This window comes from Oncorhynchus masou, chromosome 13 (assembly GCF_036934945.1).
Source record: "Oncorhynchus masou masou isolate Uvic2021 chromosome 13, UVic_Omas_1.1, whole genome shotgun sequence".
Lineage (NCBI taxonomy): Eukaryota > Metazoa > Chordata > Actinopteri > Salmoniformes > Salmonidae > Oncorhynchus > Oncorhynchus masou.
Window position 1 is genome coordinate 61,582,055 of NC_088224.1, and position 18,667 is coordinate 61,600,721.

The 18,667-nt window shown below is 44.5% G+C and overlaps 1 protein-coding gene across 15 annotated transcripts in view; it reads right to left on the reverse strand.

Annotated features, from left to right (window-relative positions):
• The window catches only part of LOC135552778 (histone-lysine N-methyltransferase MECOM-like), a 231,971-nt gene that overhangs the window by 33,036 nt on the left and 180,268 nt on the right, over positions 1–18,667 (reverse strand). For 14 of the 15 annotated variants that reach the window (XM_064984619.1, XM_064984617.1, XM_064984621.1 and 11 more), the window contains exon 3: positions 5,749–5,883. In XM_064984619.1, the coding sequence (XP_064840691.1) occupies positions 5,749–5,883 (135 nt within the window). Of the gene's footprint in view, positions 1–5,748; positions 5,884–7,552; positions 8,169–18,667 lie in introns of those variants that run through there. The other variant, XM_064984620.1, reaches the window with a different exon arrangement.

The following is an 18,667-nucleotide window of genomic DNA, read 5'->3' on the forward strand; positions in this document are numbered from 1 at the left end:
ATCTCTGCACTTGTGCAGATGGTGTACAATCTGGCACACAGGCACTGCAGTGAGTGCCAACATGGGGGAAATCCCCTCAGCAACACCCCTTCCCTGTGGGCCACCACAGACAAACACTCAAACACACACAAACAAACATACCGTACACCCGAAACACACACACACACACAAACACACACACTGGCTGTATGTTTCTGCACTGTAGAGACCTCCAACTCCTCTCAAAAAGCCTTATGAGTTGCCCCTATAAGGGCAGGCTGACACAGAGTGAGAGAAGCCTAGTCTGGGGCTGTAAATGGACACTGGCTAGAAATAACAGCTAGATAAGAACAGTGGTGTTTGAGTTCACATTGTGAAGGCCAGCCAGCCACACCTTTGGACTTAAAGGGAAACACTTAGGGGAGACAGCCCCAAGCATTGACCTCCAGAGCCCCAAGCCTTGACCTCCAGAGCCCCAAGCCTTGACCTCTAGAGCCCCAAGCCTTGACCTCCAGAGCCCCAAGCCTTGACCTCCAGAGCCCCAAGCTTTGACCTCTAGAGCTCAAAGCCTTGACCTCTAGAACCCCAAGCCATGACCTCCAGAGCCCCAAGCCTTGACCTCTAGAGCCCCAAGCCTTGACCTCCAGAGTACCAAGCCTTGACCTCCAGAGCCCCAAGCCTTGACCTCTAGAGCCCCAAGCCTTGACCTCCAGAGCCCCAAGCCTTGACCTCCAGAGCCCCAAGCCTTGACCTCCAGAGCCCCTGGGTATTGGGCTAACATTAAACACAAGGAGGCACTGAGGATAGGTACCTATACACACACACACACATAAACAAACACATGAGCAGACACACATGCACGCACACGCACACACACACACAATACACTCTCCCTCTTTCTCTCTCTCCCCCTATCCTCTGTTTCTTGTAGAGGTCATAACCTCAGACATATCAGAGGCTGTTATCTTGGAGAAGTTGGTTACCTTGACATCATTAGTCACCAGTGCAAACAAAGAATCCAATTTTCCTCGGAACACTGACACACCCTCTTTGTTCCTCCAACATCCTTCCTCATAGAGAGGTCATCTAGCAGGTATGCCAGCCACCAGCCAGAGTGCTGATCTAGCATCAGGTCCTCCCTCTCTTTATACACTATATATACAAAATTATGTGGATATCTCTTCAAATTAGTGGATTTGGCTATTTCAGTCATACCCGTTGCTGACAGGTGTATAAAATCGAGCACACAGCCATGCAACCTCCATAGACAAACATTGGCAGCAGAATGGCCCTACTGAAAAGCTCTGTGACTTTCCACATGGTACCATCATAGGATGCCACCTTTCCAACAAGTCAGTTCAATTACATTTCTGCCCTGCTAGAGTTGCCCCAGTCAACTGTAAGTGGTGTTATTGTGAAGTGGAAACGTTTGGGAAGAAACAACAGCTCAGCCACAAAGCGGCTCACAGAACGGGACCGCCGTGTGCTGAAGTGTATAAAAATCGTCTGTCCACCATTGCAACACTCACTACCGAGTTCCAAACTAACTCTGGAAGCAACATCAGCACAATAACTGTTTTTCTTCACACAATGGGCTTCCATGTCCGAGCAGGCACACACAAACCTAAGATCACCATGTGCATTGTCAAGTGTCTGCTGGAGTGGTGTAAAGCTCTCCGCCTTTGCACTGGAGCAGTGGAAACTCGTTCTCTGGAGTGATGAATCACGCTTCACCATTTAGCAGTCTGACGGACGAATTTCGGTTTGGAGGATGCCAGGATAACACAACCTGCCCGAATACATAGTGCCAACTGTAAAGTTTGGTGGAGGACGAATAATGTTCTTGGGCTGTTTTTAATGGTTTGGGCTAGGCCCCTTAGTTCCGGTGTAGAGAAATCTTAACTCTACAGCATACAATGACATTCTAGACGATTCTATGCTTCCAACTTTGTGGCAACAGTTTGGGGAAGGCCCTTTCCTGTTTCAGCAGGACAATGCCCCTGTGCACAAAGCAAGGTCCATAGAGAAATTGTTTGTCAAGATTGGTGTGGAAGAACTTGACTGGCCTGCACAGAGCCCTGACTTCCACCCCACCGAACACCTTTGAGATGAATAGGAACGCCGATTGCGAGCCAGGCCTAATCGCCCAACATCAGTGCCTGACCTCACTAATGCTCTTGTGGCTGAATGGAAGCAAGTCATCGCAGCAATGTTCCAACATCTAGTGGAAAGCCTTCCCAGAAGAGTGGAGGCTGTTATAGCAGCAAAGGGGGGGACCAACTCCATTTTAATGCCCATGATTTTGGAATGAGATGTTCAATGAGCAGGTGTCCACATACTTTCGGTCATGTAGTGTCATTGAAATTCATTATGATCCAAAATAGAAAACTGAATCTAGATCAGCACTCCTACTCTGAGACACTTAGTAAATACGGGTACTGATCTAGGATCAGTTCCTCCCTGTCCATATAATCATATTCATTATGATCCAAAAGACAAAAGTGATCCTAGATCAGCACTCCCACACTAAGACACTCAGCTTTCCAGTCTATTTATGTGATCACAGAACCTTTCACACATTAAAAAAGTCAATTCATCTACTTCATGTCTCTTTGTGCGGCGTGGGAAAATCAATATAGCTAACGAGCTTAGCCATCATATCCATCCACAGTCTAATGAAAGAGTTTTTAGTCGCTCGTCAGATCATGAGAATTACACCGCTAATCCATTTACACTTCAGCCTGTCCAATGTAGGCTACTGTCTGTGTGGGATATAGTTAAGACATCTCCATGCTAAATATACTTCATGTCTGAACTTAGTACAATGCTCAGTGATGAACACAAGTGAATCTAACCAGAGAGAAGTTGTCACACCCTGACCATAGTTTGCTTTGTATGTTTCTATGTTTTGTTTGGTCAGGGTGTGATCTGAGTGGGCATTCTATGTTGTGTGTCTAGTTTGTCTGTTTCTGTGTTTGGCCTGATATGGTTCTCAATCAGAGGCAGGTGTTAGTCATTGTCTCTGATTGGGAACCATATTTAGGTAGGCTGTTTGGTATTGGGTTTTGTGGGTGATTGTCTCCTGTGTCAGTGTTTGTGCCACACGGGACTGTTTCGGGTTTACACGGTTTTTGTAGTTTATTCATGTATAGTTTTCTTATTAAAAACAAACATGAATTTCAACCACGCTGCATTTTGGTCCTCTTCTCCTTCAACGGAAGAATCCCGTTACAGAAGTTTTAGTGCTAAAAAACCGTTTTCACTCCCAGATTATTGATCTCAGATCCTTGCTTGTATGAGACCCAATAGTCACCGACTGCATTGCAGAGCGTTGATGAATAGTTAGTGTTATCGGTATTAACACTGTTTAAAACATCATGCTACACATGTTCATACTTAGCTAACTCTGACCAGCTCTTAAACCCTTACAGCTAAGACATGATCACACACGCCATACTGCTGCAGCACTATGCAAGCCTTGCTATTCTCTACGCCGAACACACACACACACGAGTAAGAACCCCTGACTGTTCCTCTAGCTCTCTTTCTTCTCTCTCCTCCCTTCCTCCACTCCCCTCTTCAGACTCCTTTACTTTCCTCACCCTCTTGAGGTTGGACATAAAGTTTTATTATAAACAGGACTAGGTCAGAAATAAGAGGATTGAAGCCAGGTTAGTCCACAATGTGGGACTGATTGTGTAAGAGGGTGTAATATGTGGTTTCAGGCAGGCTTTACAGTGAGCACTTCTCAGCAGCTGTAAAACCTATTGGACGCAGGTAAGGGACATGACATTTCTCACTTCCAGCTTTAGGATGAGGAGCACGGGGAGCCATCAGAAGAGCCATGAACATTCACATAGTTCTGATACAGAGCCCGCATAGAGGCACACACATATACACAGACACACACACACACGTTCATACTCTGATAGGAACAGACATAACTGACGGACCTTCCAGATATCAAATCAAAAGTATTTATATAGCCCTTCGTACATCAGCTGATATCTCAAAGTGCTGTACAGAAACCCAGCCTAAAACCCCAAAGAGCAAGCAATGCAGGTGTAGAAGCACAGTGGCTAGGAAAAAGTCCCTAGAAAGGCCAAAACCTAGGAAGAAACCTAGAGAGGAACCAGGCTATGAGGGGTGGCCAGTCCTCTTCTGGCTGTGCCGGGTGGAGATTATAACAGAACATGGCCAAGATGTTCAAATGTTCATAAATGACCAGCATGGTCAAATAATAATAATCACAGTCGTTGTCGAGAGACATCCAACCTTACACATGCAATTTACGCCTAGACAGGCTTTACTGTGTGTTATGAAAAACATGAGGGGTGTCCGGAAGACGTGAAGACAGTGTTGTGACAGTGTGTGGTACCTAACAATAATCTCATCACAGCCTTGTCCATGACCCCGGCCAGGCTTAGACAGCCACCCGAGCAGAACCACAGTGATGACAGTCAGTCACACCTCAGAGAGAGGGCCAGAAGGCTATGTTAAACACTGCATCACATCGATTATGCCTCATATGGCACCCTATTCCCTATATAGTGCACTACTGGGATTGATTGTGTCATGCTTTATATAGGGGGCATACGTAGGGAATATGGTGACAATTAAGATTCATTATACTACAGTTGGAAATAAAAATCTGAAGTTGGCTTCCTCTCAACATAAACTGTATCTAAATTATTTGGAGAATTAAATAACCATTTGGAGAATTAAATAACCATTTGCATAGTGACGCTATAATAATGTAATGATAAGTGCAATCATGATGACAATGTTCCTAGATACAAATTACATCCACTCATTAATATTACATTTGAAATGGATTCCTTATCTGCAACATATGCAAGTATATATAAACTATTTATGAATTAAGAATTAATGAAAAGTGATGCAAACTCTTCTATCTATGTATCTTTCATCAAGACATGGAATGCACTGTACATGTCAAATAAAGCCTCCCTTACTATCTCTCTCTCTCTGTGTGTGTGTGTGTGTGTGTGTGTGTGTGTGTGTGTGTGTGTGTGTGTGTGTGTGTGTGTGTGTGTGTGTGTGTGTGTGTGTGTGTGTGTGTGTGTGTGTGTGTGTGTGTGTGTGTGTGTGTGTGTGTGTGTGTGTGTAGTCCGAGTCCATAAAATACTATTTAACCATTGAATGAGTGAATTGAAAATGCCCCTATGTGTCAGGTAGGAGGTAGGCCATCCTGTCCTGTCTCTCCCAGGTGAGGAGAGAAAGAGCAATGGGGCATTCCACACATATCTGGAAGTTTACAGTGCGAGCGTGTGTGAAGTGTCTGTGACTATCAGCACGGCAGCCGTGTGTGTGATCTGGCCCTGTGGTCCTCGACACGCCGAAGCCAAGACACAATTACACAGAAACAAAACACAGAGGCAGGGTGTGTGTGTGTGTGTGTGTGTGTGTGTGTGTGTGTGTGTGTGTGTGTGTGTGTGTGTGTGTGTGTGTGTGTGTGTGTGTGTGTGTGTGTGTGTGTGTGTGTGTGTGTGTGTGTGTGTGTGTGTGTGGGTGTGTGGGTGTGTGTGTGTGTGTGTGTGTGTGTGTGTGTGTGTGTGTGTGTGTGGGTGTGTGTGTGTGTATGTGTGAGGAGAGGGGGGCTGATACTGAACGCAGGGTGGGCCACACAGGGGCTATCTGAACTAGATCACAATAACACCTTCTAACACAACAACAAGCAGGCAGGCAGGACATGGGGGTTCACTGAGGCCCTGTGGCAGGCAGGAGGGCGGTCTCCTCTTCACATACCTGATCATCTATCTGGCACGGCGTCAGGTTGTGCTGGAGGGCCGTGGGGGCAAACTGGATGTGCTTCAGCCAGCTCCCGATATCAGGCTCGCTGGCATCCACACAGAACTTTACATGGCCCGACCCGTCCAAGATCTGGAGAGAGGTAGAGGGGGGGGGGGGGGGGGTTAACACTTTGATCTCTATCTGATTCTGCACAGGTTACTGTGTCCACATGGACGAACCACATACCTCCCACCGAGAAAGCAAGGCCACAATGTTGTGAAGCTGCAGTATTACACACACAGGGCAGGCACACACATGCACACACACACACACACACACACACACCTTGAACTGGGTCCTGCTCTCTCTCACGCAATCAAACGAAAAAGCCCACACAAACTCATACACACACAGCAGTGAAATGCATGACAGAATATCACCATGCTGAATGAGCACAACTAAAAGGTCTTTCAATTACTTGTTTTTAAGACACCAACAATGTTTTTAAGACACCAACAATGTTTTTAAGACATCAAAACAAATGTATTTCTTTATAGCTGAACATTAGAAACTATTCCATGAATATGGTAATAAAAACGAACATTTTCACTAGGTGCAACACGTTTCATAACAATGCTGACATTATTATTAAGCGACCTAAAAAGGAAATACTGAGTCGTGCTGAATACATAAAAACACAAAAAGCAACTCCAATATCAGTGTTGGTATTTTGTCGAAAAACAAAAAAACAGTGTAATGAAATTATTATTACATATTTATATTCGTATCAACACTTGTAGAAACATTTACTCTATTCCCCAATTTCTGTTATCACCTTGTTGTCTTTTCAAATAAAACGAAATATTATTATAAAGGTGAAGTTGATGGAAAAGTCTCTCAGAGGGTTGATGATGAGGTGATATTGGACAATAGCCCTAATCTTTAGGAGTGCAAGGGCCAACGCACATTAACCCCAGTGGGCAGCAGCATTCAAATAACGTTTAATGCACACCATTCCCACAAAAGAAACAACAAGTTTTATAAAGAATTCCCTAACTTATACTTTATCATCGGTTATGTAGGCCAAATTAACTACCCTATCATAATCAGTAAATTAACAATATTATCACATGACCAAGGCAGGCCAATGCATTCAATAAAACGTAATTCTACTTCGACATGAGGAATAGATAAATGATAGGCCTGATAATTATTCCAAAATAAAAACAATTAAACGAATTAAGGAGAGATAGAAATCGCGTGAAAGGGACACTGTGTATTTCACCCAGGACAGTAGTCTAAACAATTTATAACATACAGAAAATGTCAGACAAAATAGCCTAATGCTCTGGCCTACCTTGACATTTGGATAAGCACACGTGTCAATATTAGACCGAATATGTTTTTATTTGTTAAATACACTTTGCATTATTAATTACATTTGGCAAGACAATGTAAAATGACATCTTACTTATTTCCTACAATTTAAACACAAAGTATTATTTTTAATCAATAAAAACGAAATAATAATTTGTGATAAGAGTTACGTGCAGAAGCAAGACATATTGTTGTAATCCATAAATGAAATTCGATTATGGACACCAATCGATGTTTGTGTAGCCTAAAATACTTACCTGGGATACGTTAAACGTGTTAAACGTATTGACTCACCCTGTAAAAATACTTGTCAATAGTTTTGACAATTAATCTATTTTGAGAGATCATACGATTAATTATAACCATAATTGTATCACTGAGAAAGGACTCGTAAGAATGTTCGTTTGGTAATAAAAAGGTAAACAAATAGACCGCTGCTTACCGTGGTAAATCCTTTGCACCCTTGGTGCAACAATAAAATATCTGCAAATACGCGGTGTGCAGAAAAGGGAAAAAAACCGTTTGATTAAAACTGCAATGTCTTGTTTTGGAAATAACCACAAAAAATGGAAAATGTATTGCTCTTTTAGTTTTGCTCCATATGTGTAATGTCCTGTGTTCTTGAAAATGCCATGGGATTTTACAGTGGAATTTCCCTTTCTCCGTCCCGCAAGACGTTTTCTCTTCTCTCTCACACACTTATTGTCATGTAGACACCGGCATAATCCCTAGGCACATTAACTTGGTCCAAGTTGAGCCCGTCAGCGCGAGCCGGTCTCGTCCGCTCCTCTCATTCTGAACCTCCACTGTTCCCAGGTGTCAGTGCGGCGGAGCGAGCGAAAATTCAACTTTTCCTTTCTCTCTTCCCCCCGGCGCGTGATAGTGAGATGGAAAGATCGCCCACCTACTTGCGCGTCCCGTACTGTGTGATGTGTGTTTCTGTTTCACGGACTGTCTCTTAAAGAGGATCTTGCTCGCCCATCCATAGAGAGCAATGCAAAACGGGCTATCTTGCCTGTCCGCAGTCGGAAGTTGAGCGACGCTCCCGCAGTACATTTTAAAGTGACAGCGGACCGGTGGAGGCGAGGTCAGAGAGAGGTCGGGATGGGCTTCTATGGTATTGACTACATACACCAGCCCAATTTGCCTTTGATGAAACCACCGAATAATTACACATTTCTTCCGCATTTCACTCGTTTGTGCCTGAGCAATGAGGGGTGGGTTCGCGACTCACTCCTAGCCCAGATAAGGCACAACATGCTATTAGCTTAAAGACTAATGAATGGTAACAGTGATTCTCTTCTAAGAATATTGTACATTTAAAAAATAATTGTGTTATTCATAGAATACTTAAGGGAATGTAAAAAGCATTGTATCAATCAAATAAGACCTCAATAATAGTCCAAGTGAAAACAACTGTTATTGTTAGGCCTAAGTGAGGCTTTCCCTGTTTGCTTGGAGATCTGCTTTACGAGACAGACAAGGCATGCATCCGGATGGTCTGTCTCGCCCTCGCCACTCTGAGAGGCATAGGACGCATGTGACCAACATGCCATCATCCTGCATTTCTAAACATGCCGATACAATGTATAGCTTTTAAAACATTCATCTTCTAAATTTGATCTACAATTCATGGTAACAGCTTGCATATACAGCTGTCCAACATTCACAAAATGTGATTTTTTTTCTGCTTTTGTTGTTTGTTTGTTAATAAAAATGTTTACAGGCTGATGTTATTGTATTGCCCATTTTCACTCTCCTTTCTTAACTTTTATGTCCAACTCTAAACTCTTTTGGATAATCAAATCCATAAAAAAACGAACTCTTAGAATCATACAAAAGTAGGCGTTTAGCCTGCTTGGTTATGCAGGGCGAGCCTGAACAGGAGTTTAAAATGTTCTGGGAGAGGGTGGGCGGCGGTGGATGTGAAGAGATGATGATTAATATGTCTCAGTGGCCGCTATCTGTGACATTGACCTTCTATCCCAGATAATTCCCATTGTTTGATGAAATTGCAGAGCAAATGTGCAGGAAGGACAGGAAAAATCATGTGTAAATAAGGTGGACCTCGCCAGAGATTCCCATAGTCCGCGCTGCTTGAGAACCCAAAAGAGCCCCCGGTCCGCAGCTCATTGATTTCCTGCCTTTCCTTGACTTGTCCATTGTTGGAACCCTTTTTAATTTAGCCATAAATTGGGAAAGCTCAAGCTATGAGCTGTTTTATTTTCTTCCTGTCAGGATGAGGGATTTGTTTTATGATCCATTGTGTATTAAATACAAGTAATCTGGAAAAGTGATTGGCCGGGCCTCTCCGGGTCTGATCGAGGATTCTGATAGAGACCAGAGCTCTGTCTGAAAGGGAGGAAACGTTTGTGGATAAACAAGGTTTGTGTGGTATTCACTAGCAGGTCCGACTGACCAGGGTAAATTGGGGTAAATGTGGATTGGACCAGAGGCCGCCAACGGTATCCCAGCCTGTACTTCTCTCCCGAGTCAGGAGATGGCGTTCTCAACTGAACAAACTTTTACAAGGTATTAGTTGCCTTTCAATACGTTCTTTAATGCCAAGCTGAGTAATTTTGATAGGTGTTTTCTTTAGTGGAGAAGTTAATAGGGTTTAGATTCATGGATAGCCTAAATTCGAGCTGTAAGCCTTCCATACTGAACAAAGTTCCCAGCCCGTGTGCCTATATCTCCCGAGAAAAGCGCATCAGTCAAGCGCGGAGACGCAGAGTTATTGAGATGGGGGTCATTGCTTTATCGTCCGCAGAATTGCAGCACACAACATCGTCTACATTAAGGCGTTAAATTGCTAGGGGGACATGAAAGATTCAGTTGCATGGGCCTGAATATATAATCACCTGAACGACCTACAATACATCTCTTGGATCCACAATAAGACAAGACGTGGAAGTGAATTTTAAAATACTTGCTCATTTGTTAAAGCCCCATGTATAATGATTTAAAACATAGCTTAATTTATGTTTATTTGAGAAACTCGCCATATAGGCTAGTCCATTCTATTACGGTAAGTATATTAAATAGTTCGGCTTGACCAGAAGAAACCCCAAGCCTTTTTTATTATGATTAAAGCACATAAAGTGTGTAATAGCTGTTTATTAACATATTACAAACTAAAAAGCCCGCTCGAGGCTTTTTTCTTTATTTCTCCTATTTTACTCCACTAACCGTTTCATTTTGATTTGGGTGGCACTTCACATCTGCAGCATCCGGATAATGTTTTTGTACATCGACTTAAAAGTACTGTGAAATTTCTCAAAGGATTTCATGCGTATTTGTTTGTATTAGTTGTTTGTTTTAGCAACTCAATTACTTGGGGAAATGCTCTCAGTTTAAATATTGGACAACTGTGAAGAAAAAATCCATTACCACAATTTCACAGCATTTCCCAATTTATATTGCAATATAGGCTTATGGAAATCAGGGGGAAACTTGAGGCTACTTTGGTTAAACAACAATATTTACGCTTGAGTTTCACAGGATATCAATGGGCTATTTACAGAGCCTTCGGAACGTATTCACACCCCTTGACTTATTCCACGTGTTCTTGTGTTACATCCTGAATTTATTAAATTGATAGTGTGTGTCACTGACCTACATACGATATCCCATAATGTCAAAGTGGAATTACGTTTTTAGACATTTTTACAAATGAATTAAAAATGAAAAGCTGAAATGAGTAAATAAGTATTCAACCCCTTTGTTATGGCCTAAATAAGTTCAGGAGTAAAACTGTGCTTACTAAGTCACATAATAAGTTGCATGGACTCACTCTGTGTTCAATAATAGTGTTTAAAATGATTTTTGAATGACTACCTCATCTCTGTACCTCACACATACAATTATCTGTAAGGTCCCTCAGTCAAGCATTGAATTTCAAACACAGATTCAACCACAAAGACCAGGGAGGTTTTCCAATGCCTCGCAAAGAAAGGCACCAATTGGTAGATGTTTAATGGCTGTGATAGGAGAAAACTGTGGATGGATCAAAAACATTGCACCACTCTTCATATTTTCAGGCATGGTGGTGGCTGCATCATGTTATGGGTATGTTTGTCATCGGCAAGGACTAGGGAGTTTAGGGTAAAACATAAACAGAATAGCGCTAGCAGGCAAAATCCTACAGGAAAACCTGGTTCAGTCTGCATTCCAACAGACACTGGGAGACAAATGCACCTTTCAGCAGGACAATAACCTAAAACACAAGGCCAAATATAGACTGGAGGTGCTTACCTAAACGACATTGAATGTTCCTGAGTGGCCTAGTTACAGTATTTGACTTAAATCACCTTGACAATCTATGGCGAGACTTACAAATGCATTAGCGTGTATCTGGTTTAAAAGGGCTTCGTTTGTTTGACTTATTTATCTACACTCAGCTTGTGTATAAGTCAGAGCATTATGGCACCACGAGCCCTGCGGTGGGATTTCTGGGCCAGGTAGGTGCAAACTGACTCCGTGAGTGAGCTACTCCACCGCAATGAGCCAGGCTGCAGAGTCCCTCTAATGGAAACACCATGTATAGGGTGTATTCCAGCACAACCTCCAGAAGAGGGGGAAAAAAAGAGAAGAAAAAGAAAATATTGCAGCCAAATCCACATGAAATAGTTCCACCATTCATATGGAGAGACCTCCCATTGACACAGGCGAAAAGCTGCATTAAGCCTACATCATGAGTCTCTACAGGCGACCCCCCAAGACAATTTATTTTGGATAAATGTGGGGCAATGCAATCAGGTGGCAAAAACTCATTTAAAAACGGAAACGAATTTAGGGGTGATATAACTTTTGTTGCAACACCCGTGTCAAGGTGTGTCATTTTAGGATTTATCAGAATGTTATGCTGAATATACATAAACATATGTGTTCTAATGTCTATAACGTAGCCTAACCGAGAGAAAAACATAACAAATGCAATTGACTATCGGTAAACATATCCAGGTGAGTAAAATGAACACTGCATAAACCATACTATTGATATACGTTGGAGATTTGAAGACAGATTTGAAGCCACATTTTTGCATTTGGCTACTCAAACTGAACACCCCCACCCCTCACCCGTCCAAAAAGTTCCTGTTTTAGGGGAGTCTCCTCACAGACACATTACCATTAAAGGAGAGCAGAGGAAATTAAAGGGGAAAACGTAAATAAAACATTTCCTTGGTCGAGAAGTAGACCCGTTGTGAGCGCGTGTTAATCTCCACCTCGGTAATTTGGTTCTCCGGGAGAAGACAGAAGCCCCGCTGCTGTGCCCTGCACTTCACAAATCACAGCTTTATGTGGACAAGGTCAGCGCCCCCCTGGCTCAGCCCGGTCCCTCCAAGCGACGCAGCGCGCCCGCCATGTTTACCCTCCTGCCCGGGGCTCTCAGGACCAGACCAGCTCACTTCTAATTACTTTGGATTATTTTCATTTGCCGGGGTCAACTAGGCATTCCGGGAGAGGGATGATTTCCTATACATTCTTCGGCCTTTGATGACTGGGCCCTGCGTGTTTTCCGAATTAGTACCCCATCATTTTGACACAGTCTGCTCTGTTTTAGCGCCCCCCCCCCCCACATCCCACTCCCGTGACAACTCTATTCTGCAGCGTTGTGCAGGACAGGTTCCACCCCTACAAGATGCAGGCGCTTTCCGAGAAGCAGTGGAAGAGAAACAGAACTATGATGACAGGAAAAATATAGCTGTGAGATGTTAGACAAAACGAAGAAGAAACAGGCAATGCTTTAACAGCAACAGGGTACTATGAGGAATGTCCAACCTCACAGTATTATTTTGATATAATGACAATATTGTCAGATATAGGTGCATGAACTCAGATCTATGGAAGTGAATAAAGTATGCATAAAAGTGTTTTTAAAGTGTGCGGGAAAGTATCTTTGCCGTACATTGACGGCTCAATTCCGTTTGATTCCTATTCCAGTGAGATCCGAATCTTCAAGGGACTCTGCGTGTGAATGAAATACGTCTCCTGTAGCTAAAATGAAGTAAATTGCATTGACAGCAGGAATGACTAGACGTGACTGGAGCGTTAAAACAAGGCATTGGCCAAACATGACCACTGGCCTGAGGTACAATGTAGGCTACTATTCACACTGTAGAAGGAGTGGGAGGAGGTAAATGTACAAATCAGAGTGTGGCGAGTACTTGAAAACATACACGCAGCTGATTTTTGGAGCTACCCGGCGTGTGCACCTACTCCAAAGAGCTGCCGGAGGAATGCACTGTCGCGGGGTTGGGGTGGGGAGGCAGAGAGGTCCAACCGGCTGCGGTAATCACACAGACGCTTCCTCCGCAGCGCCTCAACACACAGGCAACTCTGTATGTGTACGTGGACCACGGGGTGCGATAAAGTCGCACCGGAGTCAAAGGTAACCTTTTGAAAACATAACTTCCGCGTCGGAGAGCTGGAAAGTAAAACAAGCCAGCCAATCCCGCCTCACCCCCGGTAATTAGAGCATGTTGTTGGACGCTGCAGGGTGAACAAATTGTTTTTTAAACGCTCGTAGATATCACCTTTAAAAGAGCCCCTTTATGTAAGGAAAGATGGAATACAACACAGCACTTCAGATCAGAGGAGCGGGTGTCGCACATTAATTACATTTATTGAGCTGTCCGGCCACGTTTGAAGTGGGAGGTCACTTGAGACAGCGACTGCGTGCTTTTCATACACCGTGACCAATTGAAAGGCTAATATTTAATGTTTCCGGGATATGTGAAATAGCCGTAACATATAATGCCTGATGAAGCAGGACACTCAAACAACCTTCTCTTCAACCCCATTCCACTCCATCCATCCCACCCTAAAAACTGCCCCTCGTCAGTGTCTAGGTAAGAGTGATGCCATTTCAGAAAGGTAAACATGTTTATGACCAGTTTTACCCTGATGGAGACGCAAATGTTCAGACATAACCATGTCACCAATGCGCAGACATGAGCGGGTTGATGGCTTTCATGCATGCCTTTCCAAACACGGCTTTCCATGAATTGACACATTTTAAGCGTTTTTATTTTTCCGTGTTAGATCTGTGCACACCTTTTAATTACAGAACACACAAAAAACAATCATTTAATCCTCTAGGATTTACTAAGAATCTCAGAAACCAATACATTCTGCCTCCATAACAATACCCCAAACAAAAGTCATTTGTGTGGGTGAGCACTTGCCTATATTGTAAGACATAGTCATACTTAATAATACTTCCTCATTACAGTCCAGAGGAAATTGCATCTGCACACAACACCAACTTAACACACACACACACACACACACACACACACACACACACACACACACAAAACGTCAGAAAAAGCTAACCAACTCACTAACCCTCTTCCATGGGACAACTCCTATTTAATGCTTCCCTGATTTCCAGTAGCATCAAAGAGGCCCATAAATTAGGCCAGGATTATATTTAACCCAGCTCTTTGTGCTGAGTATAGGGCACATGGTGCTGCTCCGTCGTGCTTCTGCCATTCAGATCCAACACTCTCATTATATGTGGCTAAGACACAGCTTCCAGTTGGAATTCACGCACAGAGTAAGGCATTCTCCAAAACATCTGATTTCACTGCAGGCCACACAAATATCCTGGGAATCTGAGAAAGATTTGATAAACTATGCACTAGGCTCCCGTCTCCTCCCCAACAGTCAAAAGGTTTGTGTGATGTGTGGGCATGCAGGTCTACCCTCAACCCTGAGACAATGCAATCACACCATGGTACATTGCTGCAGTCTGAGCTGATTGAGTCATCAGACATGGTGCATCAATACTCAAGGTTTATTCAATTCCAGACCAATCATTCTGGTGTCATACACTTTTGGGTTAATATTGGAACCAGAGGCTGGGGCCGGGGAGAGATAAATCAGCTTTTATGATGGGTTGTTATGGTTTTTACAGCGCTGGTTTGTGAGGGACTGATTTGGGGATCAATCACAGGTGGTGTCTGCTGGGGATCGATGGTGGATCTGGGGCCTGCAGTGATGGAGGACTGCTGAACTATGACCAGACCATCCCTCCATCCCCTCCCGCCAAAACTGAGGGAGAATGACACCCACCCATATCATCATCATTGTACCCGATCTTTTATTTTACTAGGCAAGTCAGTTAACAACAAATTCTTATTTTCAATGATGGCCTAGGAACAGTGGGTTAACTGCCTGTTCAGGGGCAGAATGACAGATTTTGTACCTTGTCAGCTCAGGGATTTGAACTTGCAACCTTTCAGTTACTAGTCCAATGCTCTAACCACTAGGCTACACTGCCGCCCCTTCTCTCTCCCCCTCGCTCGCAATTCACTTCTTTATCTGGATGGCACCTCTGAAAATTCCGTTGTCACACAACATTTAACAAAGACAAAAGTCCCAGGCCCAGTAGGAGTGCTGAGCTATGATCAGTTTAGATTTTTAGATCATAATGAAAAATATACGGACAACGGAGACCTGATCCTAGGTCAGTACTCTTTCTCTGATATACTCATAATGAAAGCCACAATGGAGGCATTTGCCTATGCAGGAACAGATGAGTAACAACCAGGTGGACTTTCTGGATACAGTACCGTTATGTCCCTAAGAGTTAGTTTAACAGTTAAAGACAGAGGTTAGTGGTGTGTCAGACTGCACTGGGAGAGACTAGCATCGGGAGGGTATGAGTTATTTAGTGTTTAATTTCCCCTTCAAATCGTTCTGTTTGCATGTGAAGAGTTGGATCAGAACAAACATACAGTACACATATAGTTACTATATGTTACACGCACAAACACACACTGTTTTTACACACACTCAACATGTCCCGTAGCTGTCAGACGGCAGCTTCCTCCATGCTGTCAGCGTGGCCCAACTGAAACAAAAGACCCAGGGAGCGAGGCAACATCGTTTCTCAATTAGAGGAAGTTGGTCCTGATTACGCCGCCCCTGTAGAAGCATTCCGATCCCGTGAACCCGTCCAGCCACTGCCAGCAGGCCTCAAACCACCAAGAGAGAGTTTTTTTTGTTTTAACTAGGCAAGTCAGTTAAGAACATATTCTTATTTTCAATGACAGGGTAAGAACACTGGGTTAACTGCCTTGTTCAGGGGCAGAACAACAGATTTTTACCTCGGGGATTCGATCTTGCAACCTTCCGGGTTACGAGTACAACGCTCTAACCACTAGGCTACCCTGCCACCCAGCTTAAAGTACTACCGCGCCCCACCCAGTCTCCCCCTCCTCTTCTTTCCTTGCCTCCTCTCCACACGCATGCACACTCACACTCTCCTCTCATCTCCTCCCTTCCTCTCCTCCCTGCCCCTGTCCTCCAGACAGAACAAGTAGAGCCTCCTTTGTCCATGAGAGGAGTAGAAAATTCCACCTTCCTCACACCCTCAGCTCTCTATCCATGACAAATGTGTTCACTCTTGGTGTTTACAAAAAGTGTGGTTAGTCATAATCTAGAGCGAGGGACTATTTACACACTGAATATTCTGATAAAAGGCGACATATTCAATTTCTGTTTGTTTGACAGGCGCACTGTCTCTCTCTCTCACGTTGACAGGAAGACCCCCATCCATTCACCCGGGGGTCTTAACCCTAACAGTATTCTCTCTTGCGGCGCTCAAGAGCTAACACATATTAAGTAAATGAAGAGTCTCTTCAACCCAGGGAGACAAACGAGCTTCTTAAACACAGGAGGAGTGGCGGTTTGATCTTCCATCGCCCGTGTTTATGATGCAATCTAGGCAGGCTCGTATTGATGATGTAACTAGGATTGTGTACATTCTAGACCGAGATGGCCCCAACGTTTCTAGCCAGGTGCTCAAGCTCTTCACATCTGTTTACAAGAGAGAGAGAGAGAGAGAGAGAGAGTGTGTGTGTGTGTGTGTGTGAGAGAGAGGTTAAGGGGATACTGATGGGATGGGGAGGACTGTGTGTATACATGGTGGTACTTCAAAGCCATCCCGTTACCCGGGCCGACAGTGCAGAGAGATTACACCCATCCACACCCAGCCAAACAGCACTAAACCACAGGTCAGAGTGTCTCCTCTCCCCCCCCCCCAACCAGAGGCCAGGTCTCTCTCTCTCTCTCTCTCTCTCTCTTCTTCTCTCTCTCGCCTGCTGTTTATTGTCATCTTGGCCAGAGAAAAAAAAAACCTGACTGTGAGGTGTAAAACACTGAGGGGGGAGGAGGGGAGGGAGTTGAGGCAGCAGAGCCCCCCAGGGTGGGTAGGAATGGGCGTGGGTGGGGGGACCAAGGCTGGCTTGGGGGAGGGTGGATGAAGCTGTGGAGGGCCGTAGTGTAATCTCGGTGCTGAATAGGCGGGGGCTCCTAATAGAATCCCGTCGTCCGACTGCCACTGAGAGAAACAAGAGCCGTAATGGATGGGCTCAGCTCTGCCCCCCCCCCCTTCTGCCCTTGTGACCCCTGTGTTGGTCAGAAGTAAGAGCTAAAGAAGCATTGTAGCCCCGGGCCTGATTGAATGGGGAGGAAGGGAGGTGGATGGAGAGGGAGGGTATAGGGAGCCCAGCCGCGCTGATAGACCAATTTCCCAGTACTGCGAGCATCTAGGTCTTGATTGATGAGGGCCGGTGCTGGTGAGAGGAGGCCCATCACATACGATCACATAAATACTTATTCAGCTCAAATTCTCTCTGACAAGCCTTGCGACAGCTTTGTGCTGTCACAGATATCATTGGAGGAAAACCGCTCCATTAATCATGCGTAATTAACTTTTCCGAGGGGTTCCTCTGGTAACCAGTGTGAAAGAACGACCCAATACCAAATCACAGCATCTTAACTGGGACTGGAGGGGGGCCTTATTAAAAGCAGAGGCAGTTTCCTCCCCCGAGTCGCTCCGTTTGTACAGGAAACGGCTTCATTAGTATCGGTTTAGGCTCTAATGGGCCCGGTACAAAGCGTCCTCTCTCTCTCACCATCCATACACTGCAATATCCTGTGTGCGAGTGTTGGTTCTAATGTGGGTGTTTGAAGTCCAGAGCAGGGCCCATCTGAGCGGCTGCTTGAACTTAACTACCTTCACCCCCTCCCTTTAAAAGTACACATACTGGAGACTGGATGTGGAGTGCACAACAAGCCTCCTAGTCGAATACAGTGGGACCAACACAGCACAGGAAGAGGCCCCAGGTTTTCAAACTGGACCACGGGCGCTTTGTTTTAAACCAGCAGACCACATGATGTTGTAGTCCAATATTCTCCCCATAACCCCGCCCTATTTAGCAAAATACCCCCCACCCCCACTCCACCTATATCATCTGCATTCCATCCCTCCCTCCATTGCACAGCACTCCGCTCGGCTGTGTTAGTTTCCCTTGTGACGGTTTTGCGTATGAAGTGACCAGCTGTAATGGGAGGTGACAGGGACACTGGTTGTTTGGGAATCAGCTTAGGGAGAGAGACTGCAACTGCAGGTGGGGTTCTGTCTGGTTGGGATAGTGTGTATGTGTGCGTGTGTGCAGCTAGTTTCAGAGTCAGATTCTTTGCCTGTCCTCAGTCACCCTCACACAGTCCTTTCCATTTCCCCTGTTGGGTGACAACATCTCCC